An 18,486-nucleotide genomic window follows, 5' to 3' on the forward strand; every position below is an offset into this window, starting at 1 on the left:
TAAGTAGTCTCCATGCCCAGTGTAGAGCCTAATGCAGGGTTCAGTCTCATGACCCATACATAGATCATGACCTGAGTTGGAAGCAAGAGTCAGATGCTTAACCGACTGAGCCACCCAGGTGCCCCAAATATTTTTTTCTAAATAATATGCACATATTGATAAGTATTGGTTTGTACATTTCTGACTTTTTATTCTGAATTCATATTATAGAGGATGAAAATTTCAGCTCATTTTTATGATCTCTTCACCTTAACCTCTTTAATCCTTCCAGTAAAATTGTATCTCAAATTTTGGGTAAATCTACATTAAAGGTTTTCATTAGTAGGACTGTGTCAATAGTGCTTCATACTCGAGCCAAGAAATAGTGTGCAGTTTGAGCCAAGGGAGACACACTCTGTATCCTTTCTTGACAACTTCTTGTTTTCCTAGAGCTGTTTGTATTTTTAAAAAACATTTCCCGTACCCTGTAATAGGTCTTTGTCTCTAAAATAGCCTTTAATAACAATTTTCTACAAGGTCAAACCTGCTCAATGTTCCGTTTCACCATTGTTTTTTATGTTTCTGTAAGACATTCCTTCAGAAGCCCTTGACCTGCTGTGTTGTGAATGGCTTGCTTTCTGGGTTTTATACAGTTGCTCTCCTGGGACTATCTCCTCCCTCATTCTGGGAATTCTTTCCTATATTGGCACCCTTGATTTCTGGATCTCATATCTCCTTTTTGGTGTTCTGCCTCATTTTTGTGGAGTACGTTCATTTTACAGCTTTATGGAATTGGTGCATGAGAAATTTTTTGAGGATCTGTGAATCTGAAATGTCTTTATTTTACCATCACAATGGACAGTTTGGCTGAGTGTAAAATTCATGGGTTGAAAAGTCTTTTCCTTCAGAATTTTGAAGTCATTATGCCTCCAGTCTTTGAGCTTCTGATGTTGCTACCAAGAATTTTGGTACCGTGCTGATTCCTTTGGCTTGGATTTACATATTTGCTTTATTTTTTGTTCTCTCTTTGGAAGCTTCTAGAATCTTCTCTTTATGTGTGATGTTTTGAAGTTTTATAAAGATATGTCTGGGTGTGGGTCTTATTCATCATAGTGGATTCTTAGCGTTTTGGAGACTTTGACCTTACAGATCTGGGACATTATTCCCTTGTAGTCTTTTTTTTTTTTTTTTTTTTTTGTAATTTCCTCCTCTGCTCTTATTTTTCTTTGATTGCCCATTGTTTCTGGAGTTTTCACATTGCAAGAGCTCCCTTTTCCTTTCTAAGAATATCCTTCTTTTGTTTTATGCCAACAAGAGCCTCTTTGTCAAGGAATAGTCATTATAATTTCTTTGAGATTTTCGTCTGTTCCCCATTACATTTTCAGTTTGTTTAATTTCTGTTTGTTGGAAGCCTTGCTGCCTTTTGTCCTGGAGCTGGAAGGAGGAGGGGGGCCAGGGCATCTCACTTTTCAATTCGCTGCTACCCACTGACCAAGTTCCCTGTTTGTAGCTATCATATCACACCTCCTTCCTGAGTCTGGAGCCCCCAAATCCAGAGCCTATGGGGTTGCTTGTTTTGTTTTGTTTTTTTGTTTTGTTTTGTTTTGTTTTTAAAAGAGAAGAATTTCAGGTCTTCTATGGGGTAGGGAGATCTGTAGAAAGAGCTCTGTGGGAATCTGTTTTTTTATACATGTTTTGAATCAGTTACCTGTTTTCAGCCCTGCCTCACCTTTCCAGCTACCTAGGAGTCTAGTTTCTGAGCTTTTTAAATGAAAGCCCTGGGTGGCTTGCTTCTCCTCTTGCTGAGTCATTTGGGACTCCTCCATCTGATTTCTGTCTTCATATATTGTAATTTGGAGATTATAAATGTTTTCTAGTTTTGTCAGAGACCAAAGTTGTATTTCTTTATCTTGTTTTCTTTGGAGGGAATTTTTGAGAAAAGTGCACAGAAATCAACATATACTCTATCATCTTGAAACAAAAAAAAAAATCCCATTTGTTTTTTGTTTTGTTTTAGAGAGAGAGAGATTGGGGGAGGGGCAGAAGGAGAAGAAGAGAGAATCTTAAGCAGGCTTTATACTCAGCACAGAGCCTGACTGGGGCTCGATCTCACCACCCCAAGATCTCAAACTGAGCCAAAATCAAGAGTCGGTCACTTAACCAGTTGAGCCACCCAGGCAGCTCAGAAAAATCCCATTTGATCTTAAAAGGATAGTATCAGATTTTCTGTTTGTTTTGGATATAGTGATTTCCACATTTATCTTAAGCAAAATTTAGTCTGTTAGAAGCATTGTTGTTGTTTTTTTATAAGGTAAAGAAATGATGAATATGACTTAATTGCCTAGAGAGAATTACATTAATTCTTAATTTATTGAGCCCCATAGTACAAAGTATCATTCCATCTTAGTAGTGTTTTCAAGACTAGTTTATACTCTAAGGAATCTCACTTTTATTACAACAGCTTCTGATAGAAATTTCTCCAACATTTATGAAGTCTTTCTTGCATTTTTGAGCAGAAAGGGATGAGTGTACCCTTCTCTTGGTCTCTCAGACGTCGTACTGACGTCACATATTGCGCTGTGCTGAAATTTGGTGGCACCTCAGGGACTGGCCCCTCCTCTTTCACTGAATCCTTCCAGGCGCTTGCTTTATACATTCATAATTGATTTTGCAGAGGTGGCTGTCACTTCCTGTGAGTCAGCTTCGGAAAGGGCCTTCCAATCCCCTGACACCTAACTGCATTTAATTGAATGTCTCGTGTGCTCAGGAAGAGCTGAGATTGGCCGCAGAAGCAAAATACCCAGGCTGGCAAAACCAGAAGCCCAAGATTTAATTCCAAGTCTGAGTCAAGTAGACTGTGGTCGAATAGCAGGAGGGTACCTCCTCCACATTCTGTGATTCTCTCGGGGTGAAAATCCCAGGCTCTGTAGCATCTCTGTTCTTTTCTGCTTAGCATGCGACCAGATAATCTCAATCTTGGCACAGCTGACATGTTGGATGAGGCACATCTTCTTCTTTTTAAAATTTTTTTAAAAAGCTTTTATTGATTTAAGAGAGAGAGCGAGCGAGAGTGCATAAGTGGAAGGGAGGGACAGAAGGAGAGGGAAAAGCAGGCTCCCTGCTGAGCAAGAAGCCCAATGGGGGGCTCAATCCCAGGATCCCAGAATCATGATCTGAGCCAAAGGCTGACGCCTAACTGACTGAGCCACCCAGGTGCCCCGAGGCACTTCTTTCTGATGTGGTGGTATTGTCCTGTGTGTTGCAAAATGGTTAGCAGCATCGCTGGTCTCTGTCCATCAGTTTTCAGTGGCACACGCATCTTCCAGTTGGGACAGCCAAAAATGTCTGCAGACACCATCACCTGCCCCCTGGGGGAGTAACATGGGTTCCTGTTGAGAGCTTTAGGCTAGGAATCTTCTCTTTCTTCAGACTTTGTAACTCTGTTCTGGATATTTGAAGTTGTAGAAAATGTGGCAGCAAATGCCCGGAATAGTATTGGAATTCCTTACAATTTTGTAGAATGTGGGATAATTCATAAAGCACCCATATTTTCATAATTTGCCAGATAGTTATTGTTTTAAATATACTGATAACTAACATTTATCCAGCACTCAATTTGGTTTTGAGCCCACACAGTGTGCCGGGGCCTGTTGTAAGCACTGTCAATACCCTAAGGGAGAAAAGAGCACTGCCGCCATTTTGGAAGATGGGGAGACTGAGGCACAGAACGTTTAGGCAAATTGCCTGACTTTATACAGGTTGGAAGTGGCAGGACTGGGATTCACACCGAGGCAGGAGGACTTCAGAGCACACGCTCTTAACCAGCACTTTATGCGGTGGTTGGTTTTAAGGTTCCGAGACCAAAACGCGAGCAGTGTGTGTGGACTTTCGGCTTTCTGTCCATTCTGAGCACCAAGAGGGCGGGACTGAACACATTTTCCACCTTTCCATTCCTCTTACCCGGGCCAGTACCTGTGAGATCATAGAGGCATGGTGAAGGTTAACTTTAATAAATGAAGTAAACGCCAGTCTCACGGCTGTTGATGTGAAAAGAGGAGCCCAACAAAAATTAAGGGTTCTGGTTCCTTGGAAGAAGCTAGATGGCTGTATTGTAAGCATTGCTGTGTGCTACAGGTCTCTGCCATTGGGAGGAGGCCTGCCATGGGTGAGGATGTGCGGGGATGGTGCAAGTAAAGCCTCCAGCCCAGGGCAGTGGTCTTCTTGTTGGCTGGGCAGTTTGGGGACATGAGAGGCAACATGTCAGAGAGTCACCCTCACTTGAACAAAACCCACCAAAGCACAGGTGAGGACTGGTAAGATACGCTTGCATGATTTAGTCTTTCTATGATGGTTCTAGAAGGCAGAGCCTGGTAGCACTCCCAGGTCCTGATCACAGAGGTGATCGCGGGATGCCATGAGACCCCACGGTGCTGGTTACTTGAGAGCTCAAGTTTCTGGAGAATGTTGACCATTGGATGTTGCTAGTCACCTTCACTTGAGATAGTAGTGCTTTCAGAAGACCAAGATATGTGAGTGTTCTGACATCTGCCCTTTTTCCAGATTGTTCCAGGAGGGGGTGGGAGTCACATACTGTGGTTTGGTCCTGATACAAGGCTGATGTTAGCTGGCACAGAGATGGTAGGACACCACTCATGGAACCCTTGGCCACATTGTTTGTCTGCTGTAGTGGACTATGAATTTCACATCGCTGTTGCCCATTAGAAGTTAGGCTGCCCCAGAATTTGAGCTGAAAGCTGCTCAGAGGGAGAAAAGATGGGCTGGCCTGTCTTTCAAATATCACTTAGACTTTTTCTCTGATTCTTTATTTGTGAAATAGCTGTGGGAATAGCTATTCATGCAGAAAGGGTCTTAGTAAATTAGGAAGCTTCACTTAATTCAGATATCCTCCCCCTCTTTTTTTCCTTTTCTTCCTTCCTTCCTTCAAATTCTCTCTTAAAATGGTGATAATATAGGGAAAATTCTAGAACAGAAATGTCACATACCTTGTAAAGTCAGATCAAAAGAATCTTTGGTAGCAGTAGTAGCCAGACTCAACACATCAAGTGACTTACGTGGCAGTAAGTAAATATTCACTAGATAGACTTACCCTTTAACACCCAGCTCAGAGCTCCTCTAGCCCGGTCTCCTCCCCAGTCAAGTTAGCCCCTACCTTTAAATGCTCCTCTAGCAATTTGCTCTGGTTCCCGAAATAACACAGGCTGCATCGTGTCTCTAATTCATCCGTTTTCATGTCTTTCTTCCTGCCTGGATGGTGAGGTTCTGGAAGGGAACGATTCACCTTTGTATCCCCAGCACCTGGCATGTGTAGGCTGGTATGTAGGAGACGGTCTGTGCCTTCTGGATGCATGAGTAATAGGGGAGCTCATTAAATTTCATCTTCCGCACTGGGCAAGAAGAGGACATGTCATATTGAAACATTTCCAACTTGTTAATAACAAGCCACTCCATTTTATGATTTAGGATAAGGAGTGTTCAGGGCACAGTGATTTTTTCTTTGTCCCCTGCCCATTTTCTTCTACCCACCCCCTCCCCCAAACCCTGCAAGTCTCATGAAAGTATTCATTGATTCTGGATCTTCCTGAAGAACATCTCTCTTTCTTTCCAGGCAGGTATTAATGAAAATGATTTCTACGATGGGGCGTGGTGTGCAGGAAGGAATGACCTCCGTCAGTGGATTGAAGTAGACGCGAGACGTCTGACCAAATTCACTGGTGTCATCACTCAAGGAAGGAACTCACTTTGGCTGTAAGTGTGGGTGGACCTGTGCTTTTCTAGCCTCCATGTTGGGTCTCATGTTCTAGGGTTTTAACAGAGACAGGAAAGATACAGAAAAGTTCTGGTGAGAAGCAGTAGAAGGAAGAAAATTGGGATGTGGACAGGATGCTGAGCTTGCTGTAGACACAAGCATCTCTTGAAAGGATGTTTTTCCCTGTACGAGAGTAGAGAGAAGGATCCACCTGACAGGTTGGGCTGGGTAGATACAGGTGTCGTTAAAACAATGCAGTTTAGGCAGGTGGCTGCCATCTTGGATCTGTGGTGAGTTACTGGTACCCTGACTGGTAGACCGAACACAGCCTGAGGTGGGAACTCCAGACAAGCCTGGAAGAGAAGGTATGATCCTTTAGAATCTGAGGACTGAAAGCCTAGAGACATTCCCCAATAAAGGACTACTAGGGAAGTAGTAGAAGGGTGAGCCAGTGTGAGGTCTGAGAACAAGATGGAGCCCATTTCTCAGAACTGACCTTGGGCCCAGGGTCAATAACCAGAGGACCCAATAGTATTCCTAAAAGCGGTAGGCTGCCCATCCTGTGGTAGATGCATACAACGGAATATTATTCAGCCTTCGGAGGGGAGGGCATTGTGACCCGTGCTATACCATGGATGAGCCTTGAGGACATTATGCTAAGTGGAATGAACAGTCACAAAGGGACAAACACTGTGTGGTCCCACGTATGTGAGAGGCCTAGGCGAGGGGGAGCAGGGGAGTATTTGTTGAATGGGTACTGAGTTTCGGTTTGAGGTGATGGAAAGTTCTGGAGGAAGATGGAAGTGATGGTTGCACAAAGGTGTGAATGCACTGAATGCCGCTAAATTATACAGTTAAAAATGGCCGGAAGATTACCTTTTATGTTGCGCATCTTTACTACACTAATGACAAATTATCTGTGCTAAAACAATATGCACAAAAAAACCCCCATAAGATCTCCCCATCTTAACCCAGGGCTGGTTGTGGGGACGGAAGCTGGGCTGCATCTGTGGGGTCGTCCTGGGACTCCAGCCTTGTGGACAGCAGGCCTGCGGAGACAGGGTGCTAGGCAAGGCCTAGAAGGGTCCACAGGACCTTGGGTGCTTTCTGAACTTCAGCAAGAATTTTCCAGTTCCTCTAACATCTGATGACAACTGAGAAGCCAAGGGCACAAGTGCCTCCCACGCTGACATCAGGAAACTGGCGCAGTTAGCTAAGACCCCTCCTGCCCTGCCCGCCTCCCCTTCCTGTCTGTACTACACTCTCGAATGTCATTTCAGTATTTGCTCATTACCTCTTGGCAGTCATGCAAAATCTGTCTGTAATTTGTTGATTTGATTAATTTTTAATTCCTGGAAAGGTCAACATTAATAAATAAACCAGAATAAAGGAGGGGAACCTGACATCTGTGCTCACATTTAACTGCCTGTCATTGTCACTATACAGGGGACTTTCTTACATAGTGACAATTGTCAGGCAGTGACTCATCACCTATTTTCCTCTGAGCTTTTTTATCATAAAGACAATATTATAACATCTAGCAACATTTAAAAACATTACCCAGGATTCCACTGTCCTTAGGCAAATGTAGTTTTTTGGGGGGACATATTTGTAATCCTATTACATAGGCAATCATGTTATTTTAACTTAAGAACATATCAAAGCATTTTCCATGCGGTTGCTGAGACTTCCTAACGATCGTTTTTAATAGCCTGTGATTGACCCAGCCGTGGCTCTGCCACCTTCTCGGTTTTCTTGTATCAGATGTCATTTTGTAAGGAAGCACTTTCACACTTTTTTCTTCCTTTGAATTATGTCCTTCAAATACATTTCCGGAGCTGGGATGATTTGTGCGTTTTGACAACATTTGGCTATGCATTTATGCTGTTGTGTGTAGCGCTTTTTTTGTCACTTTGCTTTTCAGCAGCCCGTGTATTGCTCGTCATGATGATTTTTGCTCTGCTGTGTGCATTGGGCTCTAATCAGTTTATTCCCATGACAATGATTTTCACTGTTTAGGTTCTGAAAGGCAAGAATTTGGGGGAAGAAAATGTTGACTCGCTCAAGGGAAAGGGAAACTTGGACAGAAAGCCTGATCTGAGATTATCCATAGGGAGGGATGGAGGGATTTTACCTTAATGCTTGGATATTAATCAGTCTAACCACAGTCATTAGAGAGCCAGTAGTCAAGTTATTATTGGATTAGAAAGACCTGGCAGGGTAGGAATAATACTCACATTCCATTTCATCTAGAACACAAGAGCATTTTAGGTGAACAAGAAATTGCAGTAAAACAGTATCTTTCTTTGACTTAGCCTAGGATGGGAACATGTTAGAAGGCAAGGGACAGAATTGCTTTTAAGAGTCAGATTGATTTTTTTTTTTCTAAATGTATTTCAAGTCAAATTATCCTTGGAGGACAATGGAAAGAAATTTGATGAGTTTCAGTTTGTCTTACCTCCTGGAATAGGACTGTCTCCACCAAAAACTGAAGAGGGAGTAGGACAAGGATTTTGGTATCTGAACCTTTTTTTCCCCCAGAGGCATGAATAATGCTAGAAACATTGGGATCTGTCCCAATGACCAGAAAACATGTCAGCCGCAGGAACCATCAAATACTGACAGTGAAGAAGGCAGCGGGTGTCTCTCTTTCCCTCTCCCAATGACCTTGGTCCCCATGCTGTTCCCAGGACAGACGTCTATGGTACCATTTTTAATATTCCTTTTTACTGGCTTCTGTATTTTCTCCCTGCTGGTCTGGGAGTACCTCTATGATAGAGGTAATGCTTGGTTGCTATGCCCTGTACCACGCATCTATTAAGACGCTCAAGTAATGATTTTTTAATGAACGAATATTGTTAGGAAGTAACAAATTGACAAAGGTTCGTTCACACAGAATGGTAATGAGCTCATTAATCTGTGAGTGTCAGTGACTGAGCGCAAGCTTGCACCGGGAGTCGGGGAGGAGAGGGGCCGTGGAAGATTGAGGAGTGACAGTTTCTGGTGATGAACGGCACAGACCACAGAGTGCCTTTGGAGTCACATCATGGCTCTTGACTCTTGCTGGTTATAAGACTTCCCATCTTGGAACCTCAGTTTGCTGCCTGAAATAAGAGAACTGTTCTCTATGGGGTCAAGATGTGGTAGAAGTCAAATGTTAAAATGTTTTAAAATTACCCAGCACATAGTAAGTGCTCAGTAAATGTTAGTTTCTTCCTTCTGCCTCTCTTTGGGTTTATTTAAAACAATGGCTTGGAAGCTTTATAGTTAGCCACAGGAACCTTTGGAGGATACAGGGAGGTGAGGCTGTGCGACTCTGGGGGGCGGAGGGGTGCTTTGCCTGCCTGGCCCTCCCTTCCCCCTTCAGCAGAGCAGCTCTGGAGGGTGCCCTCGTCCAGGTGGCTCTGGAGACAAGCACACTGGACAGCCTGCGGGCCCTCCATGCAGGTTACAACCCGGCCACCTCCTCCAAAGTCCTGTGTCTGCTTTCTGAATCCTGCTGGTTAAATGGAAAAATGTGGCATTCGAACCAAGACAAGCAAAGGCAGGGCAGGAATTAGAGCTTGATTTTTCTAGTGAAACAGGCAGAACCTACCCTCATGTCAGAGGGTTGCATTTTGGCTGGGAATGCTTTAGGAACAGAAGGCAAGGGGTTGTCGGCATTTTGAGGTCAGGGCCAGATGGATATTGCTGTTTAGAAAGGTTTCTGTCTGGTTGTTAGCATTCGGGAGCACTTTGGAGTTACAATGCATGTATATTTAAGGATGTTATTACTACTTTCCATCTCTAGGACTTTCATAGCTGGTATTTTTAAGTGAACGTCCATAATCTTACTTGTTTCTGACCTTCTCTCTGTGTGTTTATGGATTTATTCACCTGTCTGTCACTGAGCCCTCTGTACTAAGCACCAGGGATACGAGGTGAGCAAGGAGGGGCCTGCCTGCAGGAAGCTTTCAGTCTGGTGGAAGCATCCAGTATGTTAACAGACGTGCTTATATTTGCAAAGTGCCTCTCAGTGAGGGATGGGGATAGACCTGATACCAGATTTGGGATATAGGCATGAAGGACCATACGACAGGTCAAAAGGCTTAGCCCAGGCCTGTGACTAGTTCATAATCCAGTCGACGACAAACTATAATTCTAGTTTTAATAATTTTTCTATTTGAAAGTAATAAAGTCTAATTATTTTCATGATACTGAATAATTTGTATTTTTCACCAGGAGAAATTATCCTTCTCCACTGCACTGCAATTTAGTGAAATGTTAGTTTACTAATTAAAGCCAATCTTTAATTTCCTTAATTTCAGAAAGTATATTAGACATATGGGTGTTACAGTTATAACCAGTGTGATGATTGAAAAGTTAATTATTCTGCTGGAGGTAAGTAATGCTGTAATGATGTGGGCAAGATACAGGCAATTAAAAAATAACCAAATGTTTTACATTTTAATTGTTTAATAAACAAAACGATCCTCAGTCTCCTGAGAGTCTGTAAATGTGAGGTAGCAGTTTGACTGATGAGTTTGTGAGGTGAGGACAGGGAGGCTTTGGCTGGCTGGCTGCATTTTTAAAAAGCAGTCAGGCTCATTAGAGCCAGATGAGTGGCGCTCCGGCTATGAGCCAGGCTTGTGACCGAGGACACAGGGATGGAGGACCTGGCTTTCTATTTGTCCATGGAATGTTCTAGCCGAGGTCCTGAGAGTGGGCCTCCCCGTATACAATTCTGACAGTGAAGGAAAAGCTTCTTCTCCCCCTTCTGCCCTGGAGACAGCTGTGTTCACAGGAGGGACTGGTGGCCGACAGGGCAGATCGCTGAGGGGCTCCAGGGTGGCTGGGAGGAGTGGGACTGACACTGGTGGAGCAGATCACCCTGAAAGGAGGAGGGTCTCCTTGTCCCTTGAGATGCTGAAGGTTGGGGAGAATCCCAGAGGGGGATTCACGGCCTTTGCACCAGGGTCTTGATTTTACATTCTTGCTGAAGCAAGAGGCAGGGTCCTCTGCAGACAGTGCGTGTGGCCGGTGCAGGGGGTGGACACCTTAGAGCAAGAGGACAGGGAGAGCTGCAGAGCGCTCAGCGGGTGTCCGGAGCTCAGGGAACTGTGATGGTCCCCTTGGCACTGCTGGCACTCTCTCCACTAGGGGGCGGTAGAGTCAGCAGCCGTTTCCCTGGAGGAGGTCCCCGGACAAGGGCATTTTGGAACCTGGTAGGGCACAGAGCACATTTGGAAGGAAGGGTGTGAGGTTCAGCTCCAGGGCTGGTGGGAGAGGAATCAGAGGCAGAGGCTGATTCCTTGGAAGTGAAGGGCAAGTTCAAGGAGCCACTGGGGTAGATGATGCGGCTTTAGAAGTGACACAAGCTTGGCGGGGAGGACAGGGATCATCTGGAGACTCCACAGGGCCAGTAGAGGTGATGATCTGGGGTTCTGGGGTGGGGGATGTGAGCAGAGAGGCAGAGAGGAGCAGACGTCTGGAAATCTTGAGGCTGCAGGGTTGGCCTTCTGTGCTGTCCCTGTTGGGAGCATCTGCAGGACACGCTGGACCCTAACTCCAGGGGGGTGAGGAGAGGGCGGCCGAAGAGATGGTGGGGTCTGGTAAGGAGGGAGACTGTGGTAAGAAGAGGCAGAGGCAAGTAGAGCCACTGCTAGAGGGTGTTCCTCCAGAGATGGGGCTGGACGGGACCTTCCTAGCACCTGCTTGGCCTGACGTTCGGCCCGACGACTGCAGCTCCGGTTCCCCAGTGGGGAGTGTTCCCCCAGGCCCTCCCTTTCTCTTCAGTTCATCTGGTTTTGTGCCTTCATGGCTCTATCACTGACACCACCCCCCCACCCCCTGCACATCCCAGAACGCATAGCGGCAGCCCCCCGGGGGCAGAGGGAAGGGGCGCCGGGGCTCATGCCAGGAGCTCGGGGGACGCCCAGCGGTCCCTGGAGCAGAGCGTGCAGGGAGGCCGGCTGGCCCATCGTCACTCGTCCCCTGCTGAGTGTGTGTGTTTTCAGAACACGCAGTGCTGCGCGTCCTCACTTACTGGCAATGGGAGATGTTTACCACCTTGGGTGGGGTGGGGGGGACAGCTGGGAAGACAGAAGCTTCCAAACTCCTTTCTAACTGCTTTGAAAACTGACAGTCTTTGACTCGCTGAGTTTGGCATGAAATGGAGGGGTTTTCGTGAAAACCTCTGCAAGTTCAAGTAGAAGGCCAGGCATGCGATCTATTCTCCATGTTGTTTCCACAGTGCAGGGACACTTGTTTGTTTGAAATGAAACTCTCACTTATGCCTGCATGGCTCATACTTGGTTTCCTGGGTGCCAGTGACTAAGAAAGAAGCTCTCAGAAAGCAAAATCAAGTGGAAACAACTCCAGAGCTCCTTCCTGGGGATGGAACTTTCTCCCTGCTTGATTCAAAGGTTCTCGTTCCCTGGCTGCGACTCCCCAGGAACCCCTCCAGAAGGTTGCTGGGTACACCCCATTTTTTCTCTCATCTGTTTCCTGGTGGGGGGAGCTCTGCCTACAGCGAGGCCCCTCCCCTGTGTAGCTCCCATCGTGTTTCCACCCCTGGACCCACGTAGCCTTTGTGGATTGGCTCCCACTCTCTGACCCATTCCATTTGCTCACTGCACCTCTATCAGGAGCCTCCTCTTTGTTCCACAGGTAAAACAAGTGTACTCCTGCCTCAGGGCCTTTGCACTTGCCATTCTGTCTGAAGGCTCCACTCTCTTGCATTCAGAGGCTTTTTTCTGACCATTCTTTTGAAACCCACTCTTAGCTGCTCTGGATCCTCACTTGGCTTTATTTGATGACCAGAATATTTGTTGGTACTTGCACTGATCTCACTCCTAGGCAGCAGGAAGGACCTAGCTCTTGTTTGCCATTGAACCCCCCAGTGCTGGATATCGCCCTCCAGAGGGAAAGTCTCAGTGACTGTCCCTCTCCCCACCTGCATCATTTAAAACTGTTCAGATCATGTCCCAACTCTCTCCTATCCAGCGGCCGGACAGCTGCCCCCTGCCCAGAATGCACCCAGAATAGGGGGGCTCTTTAGGGCACAGACCATGGAGAGGGAACTTGTCACAGCCTCTGGGGGTGCAGCTCTCCCATGCCCTCCCTGTCCTTCCCTCTCCGATGACCAGGTCCTCGGCTGGTGTGGGAGGGCAGCCAGGAGCACAGATTCCAGGGCGAGACGGGGATTTCAGACTTCCTTGTTGGCGTGGCCCTGGCTGTGTTTCTGAGCCTTTCTCTGCCTCAGTTTCTTTATCTCTAAAATGACAACAAGAGTACCTGCCACGGAGGATGGCCGAGGGCACTGAATGAGCTCGTGCACAGGCGGTTAGGACAGTCCTTGGCATGCACTGAGTGCCCTGTGGCCGCTCATCTCTTGGTATTTCTTCGGGACTTTGGTGGACGGTCCTGCTCATGCACCAGCCCCTTTGCCAACCCCTACTTCTCCCCAGCCAGCCCTCTTCGGGCCCTCGGACCATGTCCTCTCCCCTTTCTGGTGGCCCTTGTTCCCTCTGTGTGGTCTTCAAGTCCTAACCCTGGGGGGCAGCTGCCACCAGCCCACATTAGGCGGGTGGTCTGGGTGGGCTCCCAGCCCTTCCCAACCTCTGTTTCCTGGTGTGTAGGGAGAAGTGACGACTCCCTCTCCCAAAGCGTTGACACAGATGGAAGCTGTGACACATTTGGGACACAGCAGAGACTCCGTGTGAACCGTGGCTGCTGGGATTTTTAAAGTGGCCTCGCCCTCCCTCTCCCACAACGCCCCCTCCCCTAGCCATTCACAGCTTGAAACTCTAGTGCTCCCTTGCCCCCAGAGGGCACCCAGGAAAGACTAGCACTGGGTCAGTCCCATTGCAGTGAAGAGGTAGAGCCTGACGTTTTGTGAAAACGTTGCTGTGACACATCTGTATTTTGTTGGCATGAATTTGGCCAGCAGAAATTTCTGTAAATTAAATCACATTGATTCCCTCTTTCAGGGGGCTGAGCAGTGTGCCTGACCATACAGGGTGCTCTTGGTAACTCTGCTGGGAAGAGCCCTTTCTTGTCCCCACTGTGTGGAAGAAACTGAGGTTTGGAGAACACAAGTAACTTGGTTCTCTTTCTCTGCCTCAGAGTGAATCTACATGGGTTTCTCTGCCCCCACCTTGCCTCCCACTTTTGCTCACAATTTTTTCCTCTGCCTTGAGGCCTCAGCCCTGCAGGTGGACTCATGTGGCCTTCTGCTTGCAGAATCTGGGGCCGAAGGGCATTTCTGGCTGCACCCTGGGCCCACTTACCCAGCGGAGCCAGCAGGCAGGGTGCCAGGGGTCTTGTGACCTTTAGGGCTCGTGACTATGTTTAACCTCTTTGACAACCTGAATAAAATAAATGAGCTTTTATGGTAGGAAAGGTTTTAATAGATAATATCCATATAGTCATCTTTATACTCATGTGGTCAAAAAAATGCTTCAAAATAATTTTTTTAGGGGGGAAGTGCCCTGTGCTCTGAATAACAGTGGCCAGTGCCCAGGTGTTTATGTCCTAGTCCCAAGAATCTGTGAACGGGCTAGGTTTCATGGCAGAGGGCCTCCAGGTTGCACACAGAATTAAGATCATTAATCAGCTGACCTAAAAATAGTGAGATGACCCTGGGTTGTCTGGGTGGACTCAGGGTAGACACAGGGTTCTTAAAAGTGGAGGGGGGCAACGCATAAGGACAGTTGATGGGATGGCAGCCGTTGCTGGCTTTGGGGCTGGAGGAAGGGGCCCTGAGCAGGGAATGTGGGAAGCCTCTAGAAGCTTCCAGAAGATGCATAGCACTACTGACACCTTGATTTCGGGAACTCTTATCTCCAGAACTGTAAGATCATATATGTGCACCATTTAAACCACAAGTCTAAAGTGATTTTATGGCATCCATTAGAAACTCATAGCACCCACAAAGGCAGAAGTTTCTAGAGCCCTCAAAAGTCCTCCTGTGGCCTGGCTGTCCCACATTGTTGCTCTATGATGCAAGGTCGTGCCATGCCAGAGACATCCAGCTGCAGCCAGGGCCTGCCAGGTAGCTCCATGCTTGACACGCATTTTAGCTGAATGGAATCCGGGCCAATTCTCATCTATTTTTTAGGATTCTTGTGAGCCATTTCTTTGGTTCCTTTTGTCCTGGTCTCTTGAGTGATTCTTCCAGATTTAAAGGGCTTTAAATATCTTTTTTTTACTTTAAGTTCTCTGCAGTAGAGCTCCTTAACTAGGAGCTGCCTCATCTTTTACCCAAATTTATTGGACTTGGCCCCCAAAGTGGTATTTTTCCCCTCTTTCCCTGGTAGGCATTTTTTACTGGAGGTAATGGAAACTGGATAATATTTCTAAGTTTATAACATTCCCTCCTATGGTCTGCATTTTCAAAAGGCCATGGTAACTGGTCCAAAGTGAAAAATCTAATAAATCAATGGGCTGAGTTTTCAGTGCCCAACGTTTGTCCGTACCAAGAATATAGCAGACCCATTTAACTGCGTGACTGATTCCAGCAGAGAAAGGAGGCAGCACGGAGGGAGAGAATAAGGAGGATGCATTTTGTGTTCTTGAGTGCTGAGGTACCATGCCTATTGTAGACAAAAGGCAGCCCACCCCCCATGTTGTTTCAAGATGCTACAAAAGGCAAGTTTAGACTTCTGGGGAGCAGTGGTGTTGCCAGTATGGACAGCTTGGCCACAGCAAGGAGGTGATGGACAGGAAGAGGCAGCTGCCATCCTCCTCATGGTTCCAACAGAAAACTGGCCTAAACACTGGGAGAGATTGTAGGGCCCTTCCTTCTCTGACTGAAAAGGGATTGAATAGTGCTTTCCCTGCATGTATGAGAAAGTGGACAACACTTGGTGTTGCTTACAGCTGGGCTTGTGGCTTATTCGTGGTCCTTTTAGTTGACGGACTTTGTTCATTTGCCATAGCCGGTGGTATTTGCCGGATGGTGGTTGTGGGCGAGGATATGGGGAGATTCTCTCCTGTGAGATGGAAGGAGAGAAGAATCCGACCAACAAGACCAAGTGGCATGAAATTCCACTGTGATAGAACCCCACTGGGTGCCTTGGATCTTACCCTGTGTCCACCCAAAATTACTTCTTTGTGATTTGAGCTACTCTTGTTTTCCCCAGTTATTCCCTTTCTTGTCACTTTGCCTTTTGCTGTACAAAAACTTTGAATTTTTACGTGGCTAATAGAATCAGTCTCTGAAGGATTGTGTTGTAGCTGGAAAGACATTGTCCCTTCTGAGGATGTAAATAGTTTCCCCCACATTTTCTTCAAGCACTTTTATGATTTCAACTTCTACATTGAAATCTTTGAACCACTGTATTTTGGAACGTGTGTTCGCATTGCTGTGATAGATCAAAGTCATTCTCCAATGGACTAGGATGTCCCAACATTATTTTTTTTCCCCATATTTTCTCTAACTGCTATGTTACCTGAATGTTCACGTCCTCTCAAAGTTTATATGTTAAATCCTAATACATGATGTGGTAGTGTTTGTGGATAGAGCCCTTGGGAAGCAATTCGGTCATGAGATTGCAGCCCCCCATGATTGGGATTATAAAAGAGGCCCCACCAAGCTCCCTCATGCCTTCTGCCATGGGAGGTTGCAAGGATAGTCTGTGACCGCCTGGCACCCTGTGACCGTCTTGGACTTCCCAGCCTCCAGAACTGTGAGAAATGAGTTGCTTTTATGACCCACCTAATCTATGGTGTTTGGTTACAGCAGGCCCTGGGGACTGAGACTCTAAATGAAGGGCCTCCTGTTTGATATTCTGAATTCCTGTCATGGGGTTTACAAATTCTAGATATGTCTCTTGTCAGATTTATGGTTTAGAAATATTTTCTCCCAGTCTGTGGCTTATTTTTTAATAAGAAAAAAAAAAAACCCACACTGACTTCACATGTTAACCGCTCAGAGAAAAAGGTTTTAATTTAAATCAAGTCTGCTTTGTTTATTTTTTCTCCCTTTATGGGTTGTGTTTTCGGTGTCAGGTCTAAGAACTCCTTACTAAGCTCTAGATCCCAAAGACTTTCTGGTGTATTATCTTCTAAGGTTTTATAGTTTTATGTTATACATTTAAATGTCTGATCCATTTTGAGTTGATTTCTATATAATGGGATTTAATGATGTATCTCATTAAACCTAATGCTATATAATTGTGTATAGATATATAATATATTTACTTCCTCACCAAAGTTGGACAGACTATCTCTCCACCATAAAATTGATTTTGCATCTTGTTGGTTGGCCAAGGGGTACCCAAGCAGGCTCAGGCAGTAAAACATGCGATTCTTGATCTACGCGGTTGGGCGTAGAGATAAACATAAAATCTTTAAAAAAAGAAAAAGTTGGCCATACTTGTGTGGGTTTATTTCTGGGTTCCCTGCTCTGTTTCACAGATCTGTGTGTCTGTCCCTCCCTCTGTACCGCCTTGTCTTTATTAGTGTAGCTGTGTAATGTCTTAGAACACGGTAGATGGATTTCTCTCACTTTATTCCTTTTCAGAATTGTTTTAGTGATTCTGGTTCCTTTGCCTTCCTATATTAATTTTAGAATAATATCATTTATATCTATAAAAAATCTTAGGATTTAACAGGAATTGCACTAAACCTGTCTATCAACTGAGGGAGAATTGACAGCTTCACCATCCTGCCTCTGCTAGTCCACAAAGAGGGAATGGTTTCTCATTTATTTAGACTTCTTTGGGCTCCCCCGCCAGTGTTTTAGGGTTTTGAGTATACAGATCCAGTACATGTCTTGTCAGAAGAATTTCCTCTCTTTTGAGCACATGGGCATGGTATTGTTTGCTAATATTTTATTTAGGAGTTTTGCATCAATATTTGTATGTGACATTAAGTTATAGTTTCCTTTCTCTGAGCAATCTGTTGATTTTCAGTATGGGATCCTCCAAGCGAGGGACGGAAGATCTTGCTTTTCTGTGCTTTGAGTACGTCCAGCCCCGAGCTTTCAGCTGGGTGGGGGTGGGGCAGGGGAGCTCTTGTTTAACTGCTTTGGCTCTGGGGCTCAGGTTTAGATTTTCCGTCTCTTTAGTCGGTTTTGATAAATTCTATTGTCTTGCACAATTTGCGTTTTGATATATATTCATATTTGATTCAACAATTGTTTAAGGATTCATTTCTTCTGGTCAATGATTATTTTCTCATGATTTTGAAGTATTTGTACATTTCCTTCTTTCACCTCCCTAGAATATATAATGTATTGTCTATCTTACCATTTTCCCCTCTTATATTTATTTATTTTTAATTAATTTTTTAAAAGATTTTATTTATTTATTTGACCGCATGCACGAGAGAGAGAGAGAGAGAGAGAAAGCACACATGCAGGGGGAGCAGCAGAGGGAGAGGGAGAAGCAGGCTCCCCACAGAGCAGGGAGCCCGTGTGGGGCTTGATCCCAGAACCCCAAGATCATGACCTGAGTTGAAGGCAGACACTTAACAGCTTAACCGACTGAGCCACCCCTTTTAAAAAAGGACATTTATTTTAGAAAGAGAGCGCACATGAGTGGGAGGAGGGGCAGAGGGAGAGAATCTTCAAGCAGACTCCCCTTGGAGCGTGGAGTCCCAGGAGATGCTCAATCTCATGACCATAGGTCACGACCTGAGCAGAAGCCATACGTTGGAGGCTCAGCCGACTGAACAACCCAAACACCCCTTTCCCTTTGTCTTTTAAGAACAGCATTCCTTGGAATTATTTATTAGTTCTGCTATTTTTCTGTTTT

At 45.5% G+C, this 18,486-nt stretch overlaps 1 protein-coding gene across 2 annotated transcripts in view; it reads left to right on the forward strand.

The window, feature by feature from the left end:
* The window catches only part of CPXM2 (carboxypeptidase X, M14 family member 2), a 123,283-nt gene that overhangs the window by 45,561 nt on the left and 59,236 nt on the right, over positions 1–18,486 (forward strand). For both annotated transcript variants that reach the window (XM_032882129.1, XM_032882130.1), the window contains exon 4: positions 5,606–5,745. In XM_032882129.1, coding sequence (XP_032738020.1) covers positions 5,606–5,745 — 140 coding nt within the window. The remainder of the gene's footprint in view (positions 1–5,605; positions 5,746–18,486) is intronic.

The sequence above is a fragment of the Lontra canadensis genome, unplaced genomic scaffold, assembly GCF_010015895.1.
Source record: "Lontra canadensis isolate GAN:19392208 unplaced genomic scaffold, GSC_riverotter_1.0 scaffold79, whole genome shotgun sequence".
Taxonomy (NCBI): Eukaryota; Metazoa; Chordata; class Mammalia; order Carnivora; family Mustelidae; genus Lontra; species Lontra canadensis.